General features: G+C 35.1%; 2 protein-coding genes and 1 long non-coding RNA gene across 4 annotated transcripts; 2 read left to right on the top strand and 1 right to left on the bottom strand.

The window, feature by feature from the left end:
- The first annotated feature begins 727 nt into the window (after positions 1-727).
- si:ch73-74h11.1 (desmoglein-2) lies at positions 728-15,126 on the top strand. Its single transcript, XM_042746988.1, has 14 exons — positions 728-987; positions 6,446-6,553; positions 7,310-7,468; positions 7,586-7,724; positions 7,959-8,128; positions 8,230-8,364; positions 8,500-8,684; positions 9,420-10,091; positions 11,578-11,720; positions 12,102-12,323; positions 12,425-12,664; positions 12,749-12,867; positions 12,970-13,296; positions 14,136-15,126. The coding sequence occupies exons 1-14, from the start codon at positions 931-933 to the stop codon at positions 15,009-15,011; spliced, it is 3,552 nt and encodes a 1,183-aa protein (XP_042602922.1). The 5' UTR covers positions 728-930; the 3' UTR covers positions 15,012-15,126.
- On the bottom strand, positions 2,247-6,272 carry LOC109073924. Of its 2 annotated transcripts, XR_002014927.2 has the most exons (5): positions 5,740-6,272; positions 5,190-5,217; positions 4,805-4,954; positions 4,239-4,331; positions 2,247-3,359 (listed from the first exon to the last, which is right to left on the bottom strand). It is a non-coding gene; the product is annotated as an uncharacterized LOC109073924 (long non-coding RNA). The 2 variants fall into 2 exon arrangements; XR_006157524.1 differs by having other exon boundaries at positions 4,239-4,954.
- A 4,393-nt stretch (positions 15,127-19,519) lies between the features above and the next one.
- Positions 19,520-23,540, top strand: LOC109113396 (transthyretin-like). Its single transcript, XM_042747118.1, has 4 exons — positions 19,520-19,677; positions 20,381-20,520; positions 21,306-21,441; positions 23,241-23,540. The coding sequence occupies exons 1-4, from the start codon at positions 19,594-19,596 to the stop codon at positions 23,346-23,348; spliced, it is 468 nt and encodes a 155-aa protein (XP_042603052.1). The 5' UTR covers positions 19,520-19,593; the 3' UTR covers positions 23,349-23,540.
- The last annotated feature ends 1,561 nt before the right edge of the window (positions 23,541-25,101 follow it).

The raw sequence follows: 25,101 nt of genomic DNA, 5'->3' as shown, positions 1-25,101 counted from the left end.
TTGTTGAGAGGTGTAGCACATGAACTTGTAGCACAGGTGAATTCTCAGAGTTCTTTAAAGTGTTACCAGTCCATTTAGTGGAACTGAAAAGTTTTTGAACACATAAGCTACACTAAAAACTGCATAATTGTTTTTGCATAATGGAGCAAAATTTCAAACCAAGTGCCAATTGATTGAATGAAATATTGCTTTTCAGGCAAAACAACTCAAAAATAGGTTTGTCTGATTTCAAATGCTAAAACAATGTTCAATACTGAAGTACTGTGACACTGTGCATTTCAAACATTTGTGAACACGTTGATAGGTAATGTGATTCTCTACACCTCTGGTTACTCTAATAGGACATCTGTGTGAACTTGAGGAGAACTGACTTCATGCAGCCACTAAATATCACCTTGCTTAAAGTCATAGCAAAAATGACTCCAAAAATGTATGCTTGGTTGATTTTTTGCAATATACACAATGTTATTCCTATGTTTTAAGTTTAGGTGTCTAAATACTTACTGGGGGGACATATAGTTTTCATGTTAATGCACACTTACACAATCTCATATACAGCTGTCACAGACACTATATTTTGAGTGTACAGTTTAAATCTGTTGCATTACCTTCCTTTATATAAAATGAAATTGGAAAATGTTAATTTAGTGCTTGGTTTATTCAAGTTATTTTAGTGAATAAAAGCAGAGAGTGGAGAGAGAGGTGGTAGGGGGCTCCTCCACAGCAGACAAGTCTCACGTCTGGGTGTGTACAAGAGAAAGTGCTCTTTCAGATGCCCCACCCAAAAAGTGATCAGAAACCTGCCCCCCATTTCAAACCCTCTACACAAGCACAGCTCTGATCAACAGGTCACAACGAACCAGACCAAAGGAGGACTGGAGAAGATACGAGAAACAAGGAGTGACTGCTTACATCTGACCTACAGCTCTCATGTCTTCCGTTTGGCTTGGACGAATATGTTTGGTCCTGCTGCTCTGCAGGTTTGTGGTAAGTGACACCAAACCAACAGGTGTTTTGGCATGAAATGAATTAAATATTCAGGTCAATTGTGTTTCTTTCACACATATTTAAGCAAATTCAATAATTACAGGTATGCATACTATGCACAATTGCTGTTTCTGATCACATTAACTCCTAAAACTATTTTGTTTTCTTCACCAGAAACAATTTTTTTTTTTGAATGTGAGAGTGTTGAATGCATAGATTTGGTCTGATCAATTCAGTTTGATCTTATTATTTTGTGTTCACATTGTTATATCCTTGCATATTATAAAGCAAGCCACAACACTGTAATAGTAAAATGAGTAGCATAATAGTTACTAATTGTTGTGGCCTTTTGCTATTTTAACCACTGGAAGACAGAAGCATCTACCATTTGTTAATATGAAAAACGCCTGAGGGCAGCATAGTCTCAAGTTTAAACCTGCACTCTATGCTACAGCAGCACGTTCTTACAGTAGACAGCATCTGCATATACCTCAGCATACACATGGAACAATCTGTACTAGTTCAGTTTACAGTAAAGAGGAGTTTGGTTAGTACAAGGAAAATTTGTATTTAAATGCATAGCTTAAATGGGCTGCATTACCTGTTGTTTTTAGGTAAGCAGATCAATTTTAACTGACTTTTTCAATTCTGTTCATTCCTCTGCTCATCTCTGGAGTGCCGTGATGGCAGGCCATAAATAATTCCCAGAAGCATTTACAAGCATAGAGAGAATGTATGTAAAAGGATACATAAGAACTGCTTTCACAGGGTGTACACCAGTGCTACAATAATCCATTATTGTTAGCACCTGTACACTTGAAAAATAGCATTTGGATCTATTTTCATCAGCCATCATAGTTTCCATCCATAAACAGTTGACACTGTAGATAAAACTGAGGGTGACTACAGATGAAAAGGTCATTGAAATGAAAGAAGAACAAATCTCAAATATCTTCATATGAATTGTACACTGAAAACCCTAATAAGTTGACTGAACTAAATTGATTGAGTAAACTCGTTGCCTCAATTTAATTGAGTAATGGAGCCTACCAAAACTTACATATTTAAGTTTATTTAACTTGGCGGTTTTGTCGACTATACTTAAATCGCTCAGTTCACCAAACTTGGTGCTTATTTAATGTACTTCAACGATTATGTTCACTTAACTTGGTATTAATTTCAGGTGTACTTATATATTTAAGTACACCTGACTGCACACATTGTGCACACCAATCTGAAGTAAAACAATGAACAGCATATTTAATCTTTGACACTTTATTGACAAAATGTCACAATATTAATGAAAATACAGTAAACCCTATACTGTAATGGAAATGAGTCACAGCCACACTGTATAGGTGGTAACAAAATTAACTAGTGTAGTACATCAATAGTACAACACTAACATAATTGTGGTACTTGAGTAAAGTATGTATGTGCATAATGTAAACATAATTAGATTTGACAGTTTAAGCTTTGTGCAAACATAGTGAACTAAAATAAAACATACTCAACACTGTCTTTCACCAATGTTTCACAGTATTACAGTACAAACTGTAGTGGAAATATTACTGGGTCATAACCACACTGTAAAGGTGGTAACAACAGTAAAAATGTTCAACATTAACTAGTGCACTTACATCAATTGTACAACTCTGTGCACTTAATTACACTTCTTATACCTCACAATTGTTATTGTCCTGAACATGTAGGCTAAACATAAGAACTACAGTCTTACTACAGTTCACCATTTAAGCTTTCTGCAAACACGGCAAACTAAACTAATACATACTGAACATGTCTTTGGAGGTCTTTGGCCCAAATTTCACAATATTACAGTACAAACTATACTGTAATGGTAATATTACCGGGTCACAACCACACCACAGAGGTGTAACAATGGTAACAATATCCCAAATTAAATACTGCACATCAATTCTAGAACTGCATTTAACTATTTAAACATACTTTTTATTCTTCATATATGGATAATGGAGTAAATCGATGGGGGAAAACCCAAAACAGAGGGTGGTATTAAAGTATCACAGTGGCGTTTCTTAAGCAAAGAGCTGGTTTGCTAGAGACTGCACTCTAGGCTTGAGAGCATTCTGTCCCATTGTCATTAGTACATGCTGGATGAAATCAAACGTGTTGGCGAGTGATTTTGGGTAATTCAGGTCTAGTGCGTAAATCAGACCGAAGAGAAGACAGATTGCCTGTGGGAGGTCCTGCATTTTGTCCATCACCACTTGGCCTTCAAGAATTATTCCAATTAAAGAAGTCAAATGCAAGGAGTTGGGGGGCTGAAGATCAGTGTCCTCAAATAAGATCCCCACTGGCACATCAAGGATAGTGTCGCGATGTTCAGACACCTAGTGAAAAAACATGTATAAATATAGTATTGTGATCAGGAATCAAAGGTTTATCATCAAGTATATTAAAAAAAAAAAAATCACTAACCCTAATCCAACATTATATTGACATTTATACATTTGAATTTATGTAAATGTAGATGCTTCCTGCAAAGAATTTGGTATACACTTCTTAAAGTATGCATTATAAATTACATTTATTATTTTGAAGACTTGTACAAAAAAAGTTGGCTACATTTGTATATTAAAGGAATACTTCACCCAAAAATAAAAATGTACTCACACTCAGGCCTTTTAATGAGTTTGTTAAAGGCCTTCTGAATTGACTCAATGGGTTTTGGTAAGAAAAATATTCATATTTAAAACTTTTTAAAGTAAAATATCCAGCTTCCAGTGGACCATATTCAACTTATAGAAAAAGCACAAGTGATGTGCCGTATGATGCACCTTAAAGGCACAATATGTAATTTTTCACCGCTAGAATTTTAGTTGAGGCTGAAATTATTAATTTAGTTGAGGCTGAAAACGGTTGAAGAGAAAAGAGGCCGCTGAACGAACGTGACACACAGCTTGAAAGCAGCGGAGCTTTTAACATGCCACATTTAAAAAAGTTAAATGTAAAAATTGATATTTTTCTTACACAAACACATGGATTCACATTGCCTTTATTAACCCCCTGGAGCCATGTGGAGCAGTTTTATGATGGATGGATGGACTTTTCTGAGCTTCAAAATCTCATCCCCCATTCACTCCCATTATAAAGCTTGGAAGAGCCAGGATACATTTTATTATAACTCTGATTGGATGGCTTGAGGGTCAGTAAACCATGGGGTAATACATTTTGGGTGAACTATCCCTTTTAAGAACAGATGTACTTACTAGACATGACTTGAAGAAAGAAGAGTCTTCGTCTCCGAGCATGACAGGCAGTCCTCAAAGAACAAGGGTTCAGACCTCAGTTGGCTGGTCTGACTTTAGAGGAAAACGTGAAATTCTATTAATGCCAATCTACTTTAAGCATTGTTATGATAATATTTGATTTAAATTAAGATTGTCTATCATACATAAAAGATTACTGATATGAAATATAAATTAAATAAATGACATGTGGACAAAATGAAATAATTTTAAAAGGGTAGTTAAAAAGGATGATAGAAAATTATGTTATCATTTACTAAAGTTGTTCCAAATCTGTATACATTTCTTTGCTCAGCTGAACACAGGAAGATATTTTGAAGAATGTTTATAGCCAAGCAGTTTTGGGACAACATTGACATGTACATACTAAAAAGAAACACTGAGGAAGTCAATGGTGCCCCAAAATTGTTCGGTTACAAACATTCCTTTAAAATAGTGCGGGTGAGTAAATGGTGACAGAATTTCCATTTTTGGGTGAACTATACAGTACCTTTAAGTTATGTTAAATAAGACAAATAATTACGGACCTCTATTTGCTGTTAAACCTTCAACAAGTGCTGACCAGGAATCCCCCTTCTGGTTTTAAAAAGGTCCATGAACCTTGAACTGTGTCTGTCCAGGTTTTCATAGAATCCCTGCTATAGATTTTTGTCCGTAATTCTGTTGAACATGCAAACCTGGGGGAGACAAGGCCAGGTGACATAATCACATATGCTTTTACACAGAAATGCTTTACAGGCTAAGAAATAATTAGAAAATAATGAAGAGACTAAGAAATAATGCTGCTTTTTCATGTTTAAGGAATAGACCACTAAAAAATTAAAATTTTCATTTACTCATGCTCAAATTGTTGTAAAACCACATGATTTTAATTTAATTTTCTTTTCTTGCGGAGTCAAAAATGTAACTTACATTTCCACATCTTCTTATCTCACGTCACCTGTAAGAGAAAAAGTTTAAAATATTAAGTTTAACAAAGTCAGTGCAAAAACAGAGAAAATTATATTAAAATTAAGATGGTAATCTTACAATGTTATCCAAAATAAACCTAAACATGCAAATAAAGGTCTCTGGCTCTAAAAAGTGACTATCGGATAGATGTGGCTGTTAAATAAGTAAATCACTTTGTAGCTAATTACTGGTGACCAGTGTGAAGATGGCCTGTTATTTCACCATCTATGAAACATCACTTACGTTAGCCTAATTCGTCTCAGCTATAGTAGCAATGTTATTATAACACACAATTAACATGCAATTTGATTTGTATTACAAATCAAATAAAAATCATTTGATATCTCCGTTATCATACCATCGTAAATCCATATCGTTACGTTACTTGATGGCTATGCAAAGTTTGTCCGGTAAATATTGTAATTATGGCTGCGTTTAGTTTGTTTAAATTAACATATTTCACTAGTAGAAATCACACAAAATAACTTTAAATCTACATAATTTTACTTACCCAACATAGTACACGAAGAAAAACGTCCGTCTTGAAATGTTGTGTCAGCAACCAAACAGACGAAGTCAAAAAGGACGAATTTTGTAATCCACCAATCAGTGCTTTTGTTCTCTTGTTGCTAGGCAGAATTCCTTGTATGACCAATCACATTAAAGGAAGAACAGAATGATGTTGAGTTTCTCCAAAGGATTAATCATGATTTTGAGCTCACAACACTTGAAATCTTAAGTTGATGCATTTGGAAGGTAAATAAGTTAAATTAACTCATATTTTTAAGTGACAGGGCCAAAATGCAAAATTTTAAGTAATGTTTAGTCAACATTACTTGATTAAGTAAAGACAACATTAGGGTTTACAGTGTATACAATTTAATATACAGTATATTTAGATGTATATTCTTTCTACACTAATGTAGCACTCTCTCAAAAGGAACTAATACATACACTTTAGGGACTAATATGTACATTTAAAGTACTATGTCCCTTGAAGGTACTTATACATACTTTTGAGTACCACACCAGTGACAGATTTGCACTTTTTTTCTGAGAGTGTATGTTATCTTTCTTTTGATGACAATACAATTTTTATTTAAAAAAATATGAATTTTTCATAAGGATGGTTAATAAGAATACTGTATATATGGTAAAGAAGTAATGTCAATGCATTTGATATATTTAATGTCTAAAAAAAATATCTAATTCTTTAGGCATCGAGAGCCAACAGCAGATCTAATCGAAGGAAACGAGAGTGGATTCTTCCACCAACAAGACTTTATGAGAATATTGACTACACAAAAGAGGAGTTTGTGGCAAAGGTAAGAATTTTACAGCTCCACCCACCACCCCCCGCACATAACCCAAAGACATATTTTGCATATGCTTGCACTGGGTGGTCCTAATGTCAATTTTTTCTTGTTTGTGCTATCCTCTGAAAAACCTGAGATCTGGATCTACTGGTTCTTAAAGCTTCACCTTTTCACCTGTTTCATAAGCTGCTCTACCTACTGCTCAATATATCTTTCTGAGACTCAGCAAAACAAAAATATGATAAGAGTTTTTAAAATGTATTTTAGTTAAACCTGATATTATTCTACAATCTTTATATTTTGTAATTTAATTCACTTAAAAAAAAATTGCATACAGTATTTCTTACCTACATAGTATTAAGTTAATTAAGTTTTTTTTAACATGCCTCTTATTCCTAGAACTTTTTCATACCACTAAAAAACAAGAAGGCCCTCATCAAGACATACCAGGATAATGGTCTGTTATTGACACCAATATGTCCTCTGTTGAGACAGAATTTATAACAAAGCAAACAAGGGTACTTGCAACATGCAAATTTGTGTGCTTACCAATAAAAAATTTATATAAATATGTGATTTACACATATATCCAACAGAAACTCTGTCTTCTGCTTAAGACAGTCATCACTACCTGAACCTCACATTGACTGGCTGCCACCTGTTTTTCGCTTGATATTTGCATAATGTGACCATGCCTTTACATTTACATATTTAAATACTCAGTATTCACAGGCATTCTCAATATTGTCTTGCTTTTTTTTTTAGATCCGGTCTGATAAGGATATTAACTGGCAGATGGTGGAATATGGACTAACAGGTCATGGCGCTGACAAGGCACCCTATAACTTGTTTGTTATCAATCCTGAAAATGGCTATGTTAGAGTCACCAGCCTGCTAGACAGAGAGAAAACATCCTTATACAATGTGAGTTGCGCCCCACTTTTGGGTAATTCATTACAGACATATAAATGAGATAATGATTGATATAATGACTAAATCAAGAGACCTTGATACACGCATTTCATTTTTGTTCTACTGTAGTTGACTGGCAAAGCAACATTTCGTAATGGATCAATAGCAGAAGAAAGCATTGTGCTGAAGATTAAAGTTGAAGATCAGAATGATAACTCGCCAATATTCAAATTACAGAGGGGATCTGTGAGGGAAAGCAGCAAGATTGGTGGGTTGCATTTATCACCCAATTGTTTTTCTGTTTCCCAACTTCCTTAAGTTCTCACAAAAATCTCTGTTCTACAGGATATATATTTATAAATTAAAAATATAACACTATTTACTAGTTAGTTACTGCTCCAATAAGATTTTACCATTTTTAACCTAATCTTACCGTCCCCCATTCTATATACTTTAAAAAATATATGTATATTTTTCTGTCATCATACTTGTGAAACAACAGGAACACCTGTCATGCAAATAAAAGCTACTGATGCGGATGAACCGGACACTCTTAATTCCAAAATAGCATACAGTATATTAAGACAAACCCCAGCTGAATCTGGCCATTTGTTCTCCATTGATAAAACAACTGGGATAATCTATGTGAAGGAGAAAACCCTGGATCGAGAGGTAACTAATGTGAAAACTGGCAATGTATGACATTCAAAAGTTCATGAAAAATGCAACATGATACATTCAAATCCAGATTTATAACCAACTGTCTTTTACAGAGACACGACAGATATACTTTAATAGTTCAGGGAGTTGATATGAATGGAGCACCGTCTGGCAACACAGGAACAGGCACTGTTCAAATTCAGATTTTGGATATAAATGACAATGTTCCCACTCTTGAGAAAGAAGAGGTAAGATCTTAAAATATCATTATCTGCAAGCTGTGAATGGCAGGATTATTCAATTACATAAATTTATGTAATAAATAAATCCCTACTATAGTAGTAGGGATTTTATTTATCAGTTGGTGTCTTTATCTCTGTTAGTATTCAGGCAGTGTTGATGAAGGTATGATTGATGTGGTTGTCATGAGAATTAAAGCCCTGGACAAGGATCTGGAATTCACTGATAACTGGCTGGCAGTGTTTGACATCCATAAAGGAAATGAAGACAATCTCTTCTCAATTGAAACGGACCCTAAAACGAATGAGGGAATTCTAAAACTTATCAAGGTACCTGCAAATGCCTTTTCATTATTATGGACCTTTTATAATATTATTTGTTTAGTATTTAAAATAAAAACAACTGCAATTCATACAAAATGTCAGTATGGTAAAAATGTCCTTATATCATGAAAAAAAGAAGAAGAAGAAGAACTCATTAGCGATGCAATTCTTGAAAAGAAAATCTTAAGTAATCTATTATAATTTCTTAAATAAAAAACTTATATATGATACAATTTTCTCACTTCTTATTAATATGTATATTTAAATATGTCTATTATAGTTTTAAAATGTAATGTAGTATCCACAAAAATGCAATTATATTTATGAATGAATAATTCATTATTTAAAAAATAAATGTTTTACTTTGAAATATATAAGAGAACTTATATCTAAATATAAAAAGAGCAAATATATTTAAAAACTTTTTAAAACTTAATGACTGAAATGTACACTCTCATATGTAATCAAGGTGTCAGAAAATTTTTTTTTTTATTTTATTTTTTAGTTACATAATATAATATTTTGTAATTAGTTTTTAAATTTTCAAGTTTATAGTATAAAAGTTTTTCAAAACCATATTAAAATCTTCTAAGAACTTGTGGAATGTATATTTTAAACAAGATTTTTTTTTTCTTCATGTGTCATTGACTCTTATATAACTCTCCTTAAAATAACCTTTATGTATCTGATTTATATCATTTTGTCTTTTTTTTCCTTTTCCATGCCTATCTGCCTCTCTGGCCTGTTGATTTTGAAAAGGTAAAAGAATTGGACCTCAGTTTGGTTATTTCAAATGTAGCTCCTTTCATAAATGGAAGTGCTTTAGAGCTAGATGTTAATCTGGACAAGGATTTAGGGGCTGGCGCGGGCCTAGGAGCAGGGGCCGGGGTGGGAGCAGGTTTGGGAGCGGGGTTAGGAGTAGGCTTAGGTTTGGGAGTAGGACTGGATGCTGGACTGGATGGTGGACTGGGTGCTGGATTGGGTGCTGGACTGGATGCTGGACTGGATGCAGGACTGGATTTGGATGCTGGATTGGACATAGATGCTGGACTGGATGGTGGATTGGATCTGGGTGCTGGAGTGGATGCAGGTGGTGATGTTGGGATTAAACCTGATGGTAAGCCTGGCATTAAGCCTGGAGCCAAGCCTGGCTCCTCACCTGGTGTCAAGCCTGGAACAAAACCTGGTACTAAACCATCTGGCAAACCTGGATCTGAGCCTGATAAAAAACCATCTGGAAAAGGTTACCCTGTTAAGATCAGTGTAAACAACCTACCCGACGGTCCTAGCTTCTCACCTTCTGTGAAAGACTTCCCAGTGTCAGAAGATCCAGATGATGAAGATTTCCCAATAGTGCTGGGAACATATGCTGCTTTGGATGGTGACACTGGAGAACCAGCTGAAAATGTGAGGTGAGCTTTGATCAGTTTTTCAAGGAAATGTATGGTTACCTTGGATTATTAATCATATTAATGCTTATATATACACATGTATATAGAGAGAAATAGAATTATATTCATTGATTTTAGGGATGCATTGAATATTCGCCAACTGAAATTATTCGGCCAAAAACAGCAAAAAAAAAATCTCTTCCGATGTTAGGCCGAATAAGCGAAAAGGCTGGATAATATGTACCAAACACTGACTTATGCGATCAAATAGAGGCACGCAATAATGCAGCAAACATGTCGGCAGTGTGAAAGTATTTAAAACTATCAGAGAAAGACACAGAAATCATTACAAGCACGAAACACAACAGCAAGAGACTGTTTAGTGCTGCATCACGTCTCCGATGAGAAGAAGAGGTGGCTGATGTTGGTGGTTAGGTTACTGTATGATGATTGAAATTGTGAACTTACCTCAAATGATTATTAAATAAACTGCAAAATGTTATATTTTCAAATGCACACACAAATTGCATATATTCTGACAGCGCTGCACAAGCTTCAAAGTCAAAGCGCTGAACTTGTTACTCATCAGTTGCTCATTAACATTTTTTGTGATTTTTTTTAAAGGCATGTGACAATGTGATACGTGCGACAAACATCTTCCCAAATTCGTAATGAGAATCATTTATAAATCTGCATGCTCTTGTCAACAAAAAGAAGCACTGAGATCTTACTGCGGGTTTCTGCCAAAATAAAAGCAGAGAAACTCCAACGACATAAATGATAGAATTGTAATTTTACTTTCGTTCTGTAAAATACAATAAAAAGACAATAATAATGATAATTATAATTACCCTACAACAACTCTATTAATACATTTGTTATAACATTCACACATAGTGTTCAAATTGGGATCTGTAATATATTCTAATGTTTTAAAAGAAGTCTCTTCTGCTCAGCAAGGCTGCCTTTATTTGTACAGTAAAAAATACATGCCTGATTCAAGTCTCAAAAATGGCCAAAAAATATTATTTTACTTATTAATTTTAAGTTAAAATGTGCTTTGTTTGTATAATGTCTGCTAGAATGTAAAAAAAAAAAATGCTCAGTGTTAAGTTAACATTTTTAAATAGTTGTTTTGTAATAGATTTTTTTATTTGAAAAGCAGGACAAAACAGTAAAAAGCACATTTTGGCAATTTAATTAATGCAGTGGTGGAAAAAAAAAGAAATGGCAAAATAGGCCTACATGGGGGAAAAATGTGGAAAACTACGTTCGGTATTCGGCTTTCGACCCAGTGTTTCATTTTGTTCGGCTTCAGCCAAGAATTTTAATTTTGGTGCATCCCTAGTTGATTTTATTTGTAAATAATGATATTGTTGATTTCCATTATTGCTATTATTGATAGCCTATAGTTTATTGATTTCATTATGCTTGTTTATACAGAGGCCTAATAATCTTTGATCAGTTATTTTTATGTCATTGTTTTCATCATTAATTGAACATCCAGGTATGCTAAAGGTCATGATCCTGAAAACTGGCTAACCATTGATGAGGAAACTGCTGAGATTAAACTGACAAAGGCTCCTGATCGAGAATCAAAGTTTTTGGTCAATGGAACCTACTTTGCAAAGATTATCTGCATGACGCAAGGCAAGCATCAGCATTTGTGCCAAGTTTTTTGTTTGTTTTTTCCGCTAAGATGAATTGAATATGAACTCCAATATTTGTCAGAAAGCCATTTAGTTTAAAAAAAGCAGAGAGAAACTACTTTACTTACTGCTAAACTTCTTTCAAAAGTCTTTCAAAAGATTTTGGACTGACAGTCCTTAATTGGGCATTTTTTATGTAGAAATATAATATATATATATATTTGTAAATAGGATTGGTAAATAGCTAAATGAAATAATAATATGCTGTAAATATGTAGGCCTAAATGTAAATAAGATTCTAAATATCTAATTATATTTCGATTAGTTATAGATATGTGTTTTTTCCCTTAAAATATTGACATATTTTTCTTTTATTTTTTAGATGTGCCAGCTAAGACAGCTACTGGGACAATAGCATTAAAGGTGGAGGACTCAAATGATCACTGCCCCACACTGACCAGCACCTATCATCAAACTTGTGATAATAATAAAGTGGTAAATATCACGGCTTTCGATGGGGATGCCGATCCAAATGGAGCACCTTATCAATTTGTTCTGATAGAAGAGGAAAGTGTGGGGAAATGGGAGATGGTGCCTATAAATGGTAAAAACGAAGCGGGTTTATTCACTTAAAACACACAACTACCACTCAAATGCAATGTACTGTATATGAATTACTAGAGTACAATTCTCTCTTATTTGTAGGAACAACAGTAAGCTTTCATGCTCTGGAGGCTTTGTGGCCAGGCATGTACAAGCTGGCAGTGAAGGTCTCGGATGCTCAGGGTCTGGCCTGTCCAGACAACCAAAAGTTTGAGGTAGAAGTTTGTAGATGTGGGAAAAAAGGCTCATGTGGGCCAAGAATGGCTGCACAGCGTGGCTTACCATTCAAAATAGGAACACCAGCCATTGGCTTGTTTCTCAGTGGCGCAGCTTTGCTCCTGTGTAAGTTATTCATGTGTTCAACACATTCATACAGCTTGACATCCTTATAGCTCTTATAAAACTCTTTGTTCATTGCATTTTCAGTGGCACCCTTCCTCCTGATCTTCTGCCAGTGTGGGACCATGAGGGAATTCACAGATTTGCCCTTTGACGCTAAAGAATCTCTCATTGCATATCACACTGAAGGCATAGGAGAGGACAAGGTAAAATTTATTCAGATGCAAAATTAAAATTAGAACTTGGTTTTATAAAATAAAACACACTTCTGTTTGACAACATGTACAACATCATTTTGTATACTGTAGGAGGTTCCTCTTCTCAGCAGTCCTGCTGCTGCAATAGACCAAAAACAACTGTTCCAGGATGGAACAGTTTCCAACTATGTATCCAACAATGTATCCTCAATGCCCTTTCAATCAAGTGTCACTAAAGGAAGCAGAACATTCAACCAGGAAATTATCAAAGGGTTTACAGAAACTGACAGCAAAAGGTTTTGGTCTCGGGGAAACACCTTTTCAACAGCCAACCAACGCAACAGTGCTCTCTACTCTACATCACTCACAGACGAAAAACAAGACATTTATCAGGATATGGCAATTGGAGATGCGTTTCTCAATGAATATTTCTCTCAGGTATGAGATTAATTATTTATATTTAAGTTCATACAAAGACTTTGTATGACTTTTCTTCTGTGGAGCACAAAAGGGGATCTTGGCCAAGCTTTAAAAGACAAATCAACACCATAAACGTATCATAAAAGTAGTCCATACAATTTATGCACCATATTCCAAGTCTTCTGAAGTAATACAATAGCTTTTGTGTAAGGAACAAATTAAATTTGAATGTTATTTGATGAACATCTGTCCAAGTTCTTCTAGGCACATAAAAATGAAAATCGCAATTTTCGAACAGACTGTTCTTCTTAAATCAAGCCCCTTTCAGTGAATCAGCTGATTCAGTTTACTAAATTTGAATGATTCATTAACAAAGGGTTCTTGATTTGACTCATTGACTCAATGATCCTTTTTTGGCCTGGAAGATTATCTTTAAATAACCACGTTTCCATTACCCTTCAAATTGCAGAAATTGAAAATTAAAAATACGCCTAATAAAAACACGTCAATTTCACAAAAACTTGCATGAGGTGTTTTTTTCAGGCAGTTAGAAAAGGAATATATCACAAAGGGCTTTCCTTTCCATTAATTATTTGGAAAACCCATTATTTACACTGCACACGTACATGGTGCATTACGGCTCTGACATGGCCACTTTAGTCAGTGTTTGTATTTATACCAGCTGCATCTATTATATAACTTTGAAAGACTAAGCCATTTTTATTGTACTTTTGTGTTTTTTGACACCCCCAGCCACATTTACTTTTATTATATTGAAAAAAGTGGCCACACTCTCTGAAAAAAAAAATTATATTATAATATTATAAAAATAATTTTCATTTGATTCTTTATTGCAGAAAGCAAGCTGTCTTGCAGCTAACCCTTCTCTGACAGATGGTCTTCTGATGTACGAGTATGAGGGTCAAGGCAGCCCAGCTGGCTCTGTTGGTCGTTGCAGCCTCCTTGAGTCTGACAATGACCTTGAGTTCCTCAACAACCTAGGGTCAAAGTTCCTTACATTAGCGGAGCTATGCCATCCTCCAAAGCCTCCTGTACTCCTCCCTTCCAAAACTGAGCAAGTAGTCAAATCGGTTGAGACCAGCTTCAAAACCGAGAGCTCTGTCAGTACTAGCACCGTCCAGGTTACCAAAACCATCCCACCTCCACAAGAAGTACAACAAAGCTCTGTTACCGAAGTTGAGGTGGTTAATAAATCAGCCACGTTTCCAAATGCCAAAGCAAGCGAGATGATTTTTGTGCAACAGCAGCCTCTATTCTACCTGGTGGAGCAGCAAATACCAAACACAGTTTTTGTTGAGAGTCCCACTCAGGGTTTGTATGTAATAAATGGGAACCCTGGGACAGAAAGTTTGATCCTCCAAGGCGAAAACATTTCACAGGCGACTCTGAGCCGAGGACAACAAGCAATGTATGTGATTAATGGAGCCCCTGTAGCTGCTAATCAGCCGATACAGCTGCAAATGGACAGACAGCAACAGGAGACTGTTATGGGATTTAGCCCTGTCTCATCTCCCATCGGATCGCCTGGCAGCGTACTGCTAATGCAGACCCACTTTCAGGAGAACCCAATGCAGGGGGCGACCAGCAGACAACCAGTCTTGCTTGCTGATGTTTCAACACTGGACAAACAAAGGAAAAAGAAGGCACCAGCTGAGCCAATGGGTACTAAAGAAGTGGAACCTAAAGCAAAAGAGACTGCGCCATCTAAATAAATATGAGATCCAAGACAAGCCCCAAAGACAGGGTATAGATAGACAGATAGATAGATAGATAGATAGATAGACAGATAGATAGATAGATAGATAGATAGATAGATAGATAGATAGATAGATAGGTGGGGGGGATATGGATGGATGGATGGATGGAGGGAGGGAGGGAGGGTGGTACGGATGGACGGACATAGATTTGATGCTCAAGATACATTTCTTATTATTAATGTTGATATTAATAGGGTATTTTTCAGGATTCTTTGATGAACAGAAAGTTCAAAACAACAGAATTATTTGAAATAGATTTTTTAAACAATGAAAAATTATTTACTATACATTCTTATCAATTTCATTCATTTTTGCTGAAGAAAGAAAAATTCTTACAAAAAAAACATACTGACCCTTTTGAACATAGATAACATATTGGATCATATATTTTGATGGAATAATTTCTCTAATTTTCATCCAATATTTTTATGTAGTACATATTTTGTGCTTATTTGTTGTACTTGTGAACATGCTAGCATCAAAATGTACATAAGAAGCACAGTGTATTTCCACAAGAGTGGCTGTTGCTGTCCATGAAAAACATCAAATCGATCACTCATGAAGTTCCGTTTTGGTTTATGTCTGTGTAAAAGACAACTCCCCCAGACACAGCCAGTGTCTGTCGGTCAAAAGAAATCAATGCATGACAAGAACAAAGTGACTCAAAAGCAAAGAATCTTTTTTTTTTTTTTTTTTTTTTTTTTTACATTTCTGAACAGATAAGATCTTAGACTTAGATCAAAAGACGTTTAACCCTGAAGCAAAAAGCTGCTTTTCTCTTAAAGAATGTAAAGAAAAAGTAAAGAACAATTTTCAAGCACAACTTGAAAATCCATCTGCTTTTTCTTCAGCCTAAGTTACTAATTGTCAATAAAGTCCTTGTAAAAGATCTCTCACACTGTTCATTCAGTCAGAGAGAAGTACGTGTCTATGCAGACACCAGGTGGACAATTTGGCTTTGAGGTTCATCTGTGTTCACATTGAGAGATGTGCATGTGGCCAGATGTTCTGACAGCTGATGGAGGAATTGTTTGAGGGACAGTGATCAGTAAAGAACACTATGTGTGTGAGCTATAGTGTTACAGATGGAGATGGCTTGTGGGATAAAACTGTAAAATAAGCATAGGAAAAATGAGAAATCCAATGTGTGCGCCAGGTGTTCACCCAGGATATGAGAGTGTAAATCTGACTTGATCCCGACCTGTTGCCGTTCTCACGATCCTTTCTTGTTATTTCTCTATTTTAACCATCAATAAAGTAACAAGGCTCAAACTTATTGTTAAAAAAAAATGCTATATAAAGTTTCTCAAAAATGAATCCTTTTTTTTCCTTCTTCTTGTTTAATTACATACTGATAATTTTGGTGATTATCCAGTGGTGATCTATTCTGCCTTAATGAAAATCTTTAATCATGGGGATTTTGACAGTAATAATAAAGTCCTTTAACACTCCATTTCTGCAGAGTCTTGTTTTTCATTTGTTACTGTTGTGTTGTCAGCTTGACAGTTTTCTTGTTAACATTGAAGAAAAAAAATCACATTTTCTCCTTTCACACTACTTGCTGAAACCTGCCTTACCAGCAGTTTTCAAATGTAGTCATAAATTTGCAACTAGCTTTCAACATGAGTCCTCGCGCCACAGGGTATGAGCTGAAGAATGAGAGTGATAACTCAACTGAACCTTTTCAGCAAACTTAAGACTTTGTCACTTACGTGATTTAAGACTGTTACAAGAAGTCCAATTCCCACGCTTTTCCCAATTCAATATGGATGATGAGAGAATCACTATAATGAGAGCTTTTTTTGACAGATCCCTTTAGTCATGTTCAAACTTATCAGACTGTTTATCAGAAATGACTGAGCCTGTAAACAAGCATCATTAAAATGAATCTGTTCAACACGCATTGTAACGTCCAGTTCATTCTAGTGAATCGATTCGAATTGGTCTTCTTATGGCAAAGAGTATAGAAGCCAAGAGGCGAAACTCAATAGAACGCTCCATAGCAACAGTTGCCCCCATGACGTGACGGCGCGGCCGCCATTATGGACTGAAAACTGAAGCAAAACGCTGAGAAATAATGGGAGTCAATGGCACTGAAAAACTTAACATAACAAAAACTTAACATAACTTAATTTTTTCTGGCTGTCATATCTAAATATGAAAACAATTTAAAATACATTAATGAGGATGACCGACGTTAAATTACAGAAAATATACGTCTATGTGTCGGTTATGCATGGCCTAATTACCCTTAGGAAAATAGTATTTTGGGACAAAATATTACTATAGAAGTACTATAAGACTACTATAGAAATACTATAGCGGCTCTAGGATATTATACAGGTATTACAGCGCATAACATAATTCTGTGATGTTCTGTAATACCTCTATAATATTTTTAAGCTGTTATAGTATTTCTATAGTAGTCTTATCGTACTTCTGTAGTATGTCCCAAATTACTATAGGCCTAGTATTCCTATAAGATTACTATAATATTTTGTCCCAAAATACTATAAGATTTCTATAGTGCTTTTTCGTAAGGGTATGTCCCCCACCGAATCGGCTTCATTAGACTACCGCTTACGGTTTGCAAAGATACAATTATAAAATTACTGCAAACTTTTAATCTATAAATATTTATGTTCTATTATGCATTTTCCTTGTTATATGAATAACAGAAATTCATGAAATAATATATATAGGCAGACACACAGTAATAAGATTTATTCAAATGTTGATTTTGACATTAGTGAATTTGGAAAAATAAATAAATAAATAAATAAAATTATAATTGAGCATTTCTAAAGACAGTTCATCTTTTACATAGAATTTCACAAAAATATTAACAACTTGTTTTTCAACATCTTCAGTGAAAGTGCACACAGTAAACGTTTCAATGGCAAGAACAAAAACAATCTGTGAATGTCCTATTACAGACGGAAAGGTACAAAAAAAAAGATGTGCATTCTAGCAAGTGCACACATGAACTATAAACAGTACTAAAATGGAAGTGGTGCCATAAGATCTCAGTAATTAATCAGACACCACCATCTATTGTGTGTGCATTTGTGTATGAGAAGTTTGTTTGTATTTTTTTTTCTTTTTGTGAGAGAAGAGGCATTGACATAGAATGGAAGCATTGGTCAAAAAGGTGTATAATCTAGCAAATGCACACATGAACAAAAAATAACTCTGACCATCTTTCGGAAACTAGTGTACCACTAGCCAGCTACTAGCCAGTTCAAGTTTTGTATAGATTTCTAAAAATGAACAGCAAAACCTCTACACTGGTAGAGATTTGAACAAACAAACAATAAATATCAGTTCAAGTTTTGTATAGATTTCTAGAAATGAACAATAACTGATTGGAAGAACTGATCCTTTCAACTGACTGAAAGAACTGATCATATGATGATTTCAGCAGCTTTCAGTCCATAATGGCGGCCACGCCTCCGCAGCGCCATCTACAGACTGTTACCGATAACACAACAGAGTTTCGCCTCTTGGGCTTCTATACTCTTTGCTTATGGTGGATGTCATGATTCATTATAGTGAACTGCTTCATTCACAGATTCACCAAACTATTCCCTAGTTCGACCTCCACACATTAATATTGATTTAGTTATGTGAAGTATACATTTTACTGAAATTAGTAGGCCCATTTACCAAATTCAAGTTTGATTATGTCAACCTAACTGAATTAATTAATCCAGCTGAATAAATTAACTAAAAAAAAAATATTAATGTTCTAGCGCAAATTAGAAAAAATTAAGCAAAATGTAGTTTTGTTAAAAAAAAAAATAATAATAATTATATTCTTACATCAAAATATATTTTTTTTCTTTATAAAACCTGCATATACCTATTTACAGCCTTGACAACCATTGATATAAGATCGGGGAGGAAGTGGGTAAATAATTAAATGATCATAGGACACCTTTCCCTCCATGTTACTGTGCTAAATAATATAAGTTTTATTTAAAAGATTGAAACAAAAATGAGACTGAATGACTTCTGTATGACCCAACCATGGTCCTGTTATGAATTTGATAAGAATCTATTCGCAAGAAAAAGAATTCTCCTGCTCTCCGCTTAGGGATTTTTATGCCTTTAGCAATACAGCTAGCACATGAAAATATGTGAAAAACAAGCACGTACCCGCCTCTCAAGGGATAACTGTACACTTTTTTTTTTGAACTGTCAATAAAAGCTCAGACCCTCAAATATGTGCTGCCAAGAAACATTTCAACAGTGAGCCTGAACTGCGGTCCTCAGAAAGTAAACAAGCAATAAATCAGATCTCTCATAGAATGGAGGAACTTTTGGAATTAACAATCATGAAAAGCACAAATTCCCAGGACAGGAGGGTTGTTTAATAGCAAATGCCCTTGATAGTTTCCACTAGATAAACCAAATTGTATGAAGTTACTGATTCCCCTGTTTATTTACTGTGTCAACAGGGCACCGCAGATACCCCCTTTAGTCACCTGATGACAGGGTCAGCAGCTGGATAAAGTGCATTTTGGGTTTTCATCTCATGCAGTTGTGCTCTAACATGGCTAAAGCAGTGATTTGTGTGCTTCTTGCATCTCTCTTTGCCTGCTGTAGATCTGCACCAGTGGTAAGTTCAATTGCTTGTTGAATAGACCTATATAATAACAAGAACTTACATATTTTCAAAAGCAATAAATTTGACATTCAGTTTCGTTAAAGTGACCCATTCAAGGCTAAGAGCAAGTGCAATTGTATGGATACTCTGTATGTCATGAATAATATCTTATAGAGAGTTCTGACTGTGTAAATGGAATTTATTATTTATTCATAATAATGAAATCATAATAAATCTCTTACAGCACCTTTTAGTTATATTTAACTTGGCAGTGACACAAAATCTATGAAATGTATATGAAAGATAAAATGTCTCCTAAATTGGCCCCTTCTGGGTGAGACAAGGTAGGCTACTTTGAGCTGTTGGACAGGCTAACATATGGGTCGCAATGTTATCAGCGTTCTGCCGTACTACAAAGTGCTGCAGTAAACTCTGTACTGGAAAAACACACATATACACAACTGTACGTCCAGGCGGTCACTGACCTAACAAACGGATCAGAGCTGATACAGCGTCTTCTATTATTTGACTTTAGCAGATGCTTTTATCGAAAAGAATCCTACTAAGAATACAACAAAGCCATTCATCTAAAGATAAGATCATCCCAAGCACAAGGTTCTATTTCCAGACCTAAATGAGATACAGAAAGACTAAACGCCATGTTTAGACTGAACAAAACTAAGGAGCATTTCTATGCACATTGACTGTGTTCCAGGCTATTCATGGTGGTTCAGATGTTATCTGCCCTCTGACAGTAAAGATCCTGGATGCTGTGAAGGGGACTCCTGCTGGAAATATAGCTCTGGATGTCTATCGCCAAGACCAAGGTGGGACATGGGAAAAGATTGCCAGTGGGTAAGATCACATTAGCCGTCATGCTCTATAAAGACTTTTGTTGCAAATATATAATTATATTAATAACATTTACTACATTTCAGATTTTTCATCTGACCTAATTTGAACCCAGTGGACGATTCATAGTAATTGTGTGTTAATGTTCATTATGTTTGGGCTCAATTTGACCTCAGTAATTGCATTTTTATTTATTTATTCATGTTACCCAGGTTCTTCGGGACAATAATGTTAAAAACAGTTCATGAAGGATTTTTTAATAAATGTTATGAAGAATCAAATCATGTTAATAATTTGTAAAATTATATATATATATATATATATATATATATATATATATATATATATATATATATATATATATATATATATATATATATATAAGAATTAAATTATTTATATATATATTTATATATATATATGAATATTTTTTTAATTACTAAAAACAAAAAAATAACTTTAAAATTAATTTGAGAACAGAAAATATATAAAAAAAATCAAATTTAAAAAATATGAACAAAAACTATAGTATATTAATTATACTAAAATAACGCTTATTTAGTTCAAATATACAAATTTATAGAAAATAGACTGATGTATATATATATATATATATATATATACACACACACACACACACAAACACACAGTTTCTTTTACTGTGGTTTTGGCTTTGTAGGGCAGACAGCTCTTTTCTTTTTTCTGCATAATGTCATTTTAGTCACATGGTCATGTTTCCTCTTTCCTGTCACTGTCATTATCATTAATGAGCTCTTCCTCTCACACAGGAAAGTGGACATGATGGGAGAGGTGCACAACTTGATCACAGAGGAGGAGTTCACTCCTGGCGTGTATCGGGTGGAGTTTGACACTAAAGCCTACTGGAAGGCGGAGGGTCGTACACCTTTTCACCAGGTGGCCGATGTAAGTAATGCTTTGATGGCACTTCTATATTCATGCACTATAAGCATTTAATGGTTGCTAAGTGATGGGTTATTGTTGTTATCAAGGCACCTAAACCACAAGAATGCATGTAGCCCCCTTATTATTAGGACTGCTTTTTATAATTATTATTATTATTATTATTTACAGGTACTTCTCAATAAATTAAAATGTCGTGGAAAAGTTCATTTATTTCAGTAATTCAACTCAAATTGTGAAACTCATGTATTAAATAAATTCAATGCACACAGACTGAAGTAGTTTAAGTCTTTAGTTCTTTCTGATTCTGATGATTTTGGCTCACATTTAACAAAAAACCCACCAATTCACTATCTCAACAAATTAGAATACTTCACAAGACCAATAAAAAAATATTTTTAGTGAACTGTTGGCCTTCTGGAAAGTATGTTCATGTACTGTACATGTACTCAATACTTGGTAGTGGTTCCTTTGGCTTTAATTACTGCCTCAATTCAGTGTGGCATGGAGGTGATCAGTTTGTGGCACTGCTGAGGTGGTATGGAAGCCCAGGTTTCTTTGACAGTGGCCTTCAGCTCATCTGCAGTTTTTGGTCTCTTGTTTCTCAGTTTCCTCTTGACAATACCCCATTGATTCTCTGTGGGGTTCAGGTCTGGTGAGTTTGCTGGCCAGTCAAGCACACCAACACCATGGTCATTTAACCAACTCTTGGTGCTTTGGGCAGTGTGGGCAGGTGCCAAATCCTGCTGGAAATGAAATCAGCATCTTCAAAAAGCTGGTCAGAAGAAGGAAGCATGAAGTGCTGCAAGATTTCTTGGGAAACGGGTGCAGTGACTTTGGTTTTCAAAAAACACAATGGACCAACCCCAGCAGATGACATTGCACCCCAAATCATCACAGACTGTGGAAACTTAATACTGGACTTCAAGCAACTTGGGCTATGAGCTTCTCCACCCTTCCTCCAGACTCTAGGACCTTCCAAATGAAATACAAAACTTGCTCTCATCTGAAAAGAGGACTTTGGAGCACTGGGTAACAGTCCAGTTCTTCTTCTCCTTGGCCCAAGTAAGACGGCCCAGGAGTGGCTTAACAAGAGGAATGCCAGCTTCTTTGGCAATGAATGTTTGTGGCTTACCCTCCTTGTGAAGGGTGTCAATGATTGTCTTCTGGACAACTGTCAGATCAGCAGTCTTCCCCATGATTGTGTAGCCTAGTGAACCAAACTGAGAGAACATTTTGAAGGCTCAGGAAACCTTTGCAGGTGTTTTGAGATGATTAGCTGATTGGCATGTCACCATATTCTAATTTTTTGAGATTAAATGTGAGCCAAAATCATCACAATTAATAGAACCAAAGACTTAAACTACTTCAGTCTGTGTGCAATGAATTTATTTAATACACGAGTTTCACAATTTGAGTTGAATTACTGAAATAAATGAACTTTTCCACGACATTCTAATTTATTGAGAAGCACCTGTATAACACCAACCTACTGCAACCTGATTTGCATAAGGCTGTTTTTTTTGCAGCAAATATGTGTATATTAATACCCTGAATGATTGTCTTGGATGTGAACCAAGAGCTATATTAACTGTGGGGAGGTAAATATTTAAGATCCTATATCTTGTTTTCTATAGACACACAGTAATGGACAGTTTTAGATAAGAGGACAGAGCATTCAAGGACAACACATGCATACATGCACAAACATACTGAGCACACAGGCACTGACAGATACACATGTATGTAAAGACACTTTTATCTTCCACATAAGCTTTGTGGTTCTTTGGTGTTTTTTGCAGGTGGTGTTTGAGGCTCATGCCGAGGGGCATCATCATTACACTCTGGCTCTTCTTCTGAGCCCCTTCTCGTACACCACAACAGCTGTGGTTGTCAAAGCACATGAGTGACTGCACACAACAACCTACACAGAGAAATTACATTACATCTAGGGTCCAACTTTAAGTATTTGCCACACCTTCCAATGCCAGTTTGATTGATAAAAGTACTTGTCAAAAGTGTTTTTGAAAAAGTCTCTTACGCTCACCAAAGCTGCATTTATGTGTTCAAAATACATTAAAACACCAATATTGTGAATTGTATATATATTACTCACGAGCCATGAATTTTTTTGCATTGTTTTTTTAATAAATGCAGCTTTCTTGTATTCTAAAAATCTGTTTTAAAATCATTGGTAACATTTTGCTTACAGCCTTTTAAATATCATGCATTATAATAGTAGTACTAATGCATTAATTATGTCTTGTGATGCACCATATATGATCTCATCTGATTGTATGATATGATCTCATAAATAAATACATTATAACTGTGTTCATAATACAAATACACTTATCTATTTATTGTTACATCTTTAGAAAGTATAATGGATTGAAACACAACAAACAAATCTTTAAATATTAAAATGCAGTTTGCAATTATTTATGAAATGATATAATGCATTACAATCTGCATTATTAATACTTTTATAATGCATTATACATAAAGGCTTTAATTCAAGTGTTACCAAATCATTTGTATGGTATATTATATATATATATATGACATTTGAATCACACACACTAATCACATCATCAAGAATCTGACAGTTATTCACTTTGACTGAAACCATGAATTATGCTGCATAAATATGCAACTGTATTCACTAAAGCCATTATTTACTTGCATTTGGGAGCTTGGCAAGTGTTAAAGGGATAGTTCACCCAAAAATGAAAATTCTGTTAATAATTACTCACCCTTATGTCGTTGCAAACCCGTAATACCTTTGTTCATCTTCAGAACACAAATTAAGATATTTTTGATGCATTCTGAGAGTTTTCTGACCCTCCATAGACAGCAAGGATCTTTACAAGATCAAGGCTCAGAAACATAGCAAGGACATTGTTAAAATAGTCCATGTGACATCAGCAGTTTAACCATAATTTTATGCAGACTTATAAGTGCATTACTGCCACCTATCTCTCAAGTGGACCATTGACACTCCTAATTGAGATTGTAGATAGAGTGTCAATGGTCCATTTGAGAGATAGGTGGCAGTAATGCACTTATAAGTCTGCGATCCACCATAAAAGCAAGACGACAACGACGACGACACCGCCGCCTCACGCGCCTGCTGCTGAGAATGCACTCAGGAGAGTTCTAACAGTTCGGACATTGTGTGAATCACAGAGGTAAAAAAACTATAGAAATAATGTTCAGTTTCTTGCACAGACCGATTGTTTTGTGTATTTACACATCAATTTACCGTCACAAGCCGCAGGGTTTAATTTGGTTTTGTTTGTGTATTTTTGTTTTAGTTTTATTGTATGTTTCAGCCGTGATTCCCATCCACTTACATTATAAGACTGATAGACTGCAACGATTTGAGTTAAAAAATCTTGGTTTGTGTTCTACTGAAGAAACAACGTCACCTACATCTTGGATGCCTTGGGGGTAAGCAGATAAACATTAAATTTTAATTTTTGGGTGAACTATCCCTTTAATTTGTGTTCTGAAGATGAACAAAGGTCTTACATGTTTGGAACGACATGATAGTGAGCAATTAATAACAGAATTTTCCTTTTTGGGTAAACTATCCTTTTAATTTTGGACCTATATTGAACCCACTTTCCCCGAGACCAATTAAAGAGATCAGACTCCGAG

The sequence above is a fragment of the Cyprinus carpio genome, chromosome B20 (genome assembly GCF_018340385.1).
Source record: "Cyprinus carpio isolate SPL01 chromosome B20, ASM1834038v1, whole genome shotgun sequence".
In the NCBI taxonomy this organism is placed as follows: Eukaryota; Metazoa; Chordata; class Actinopteri; order Cypriniformes; family Cyprinidae; genus Cyprinus; species Cyprinus carpio.
The sequence above is the reverse complement of the archived record's forward strand: the minus strand, read 5'-3'. Positions and strand labels throughout refer to the sequence as shown.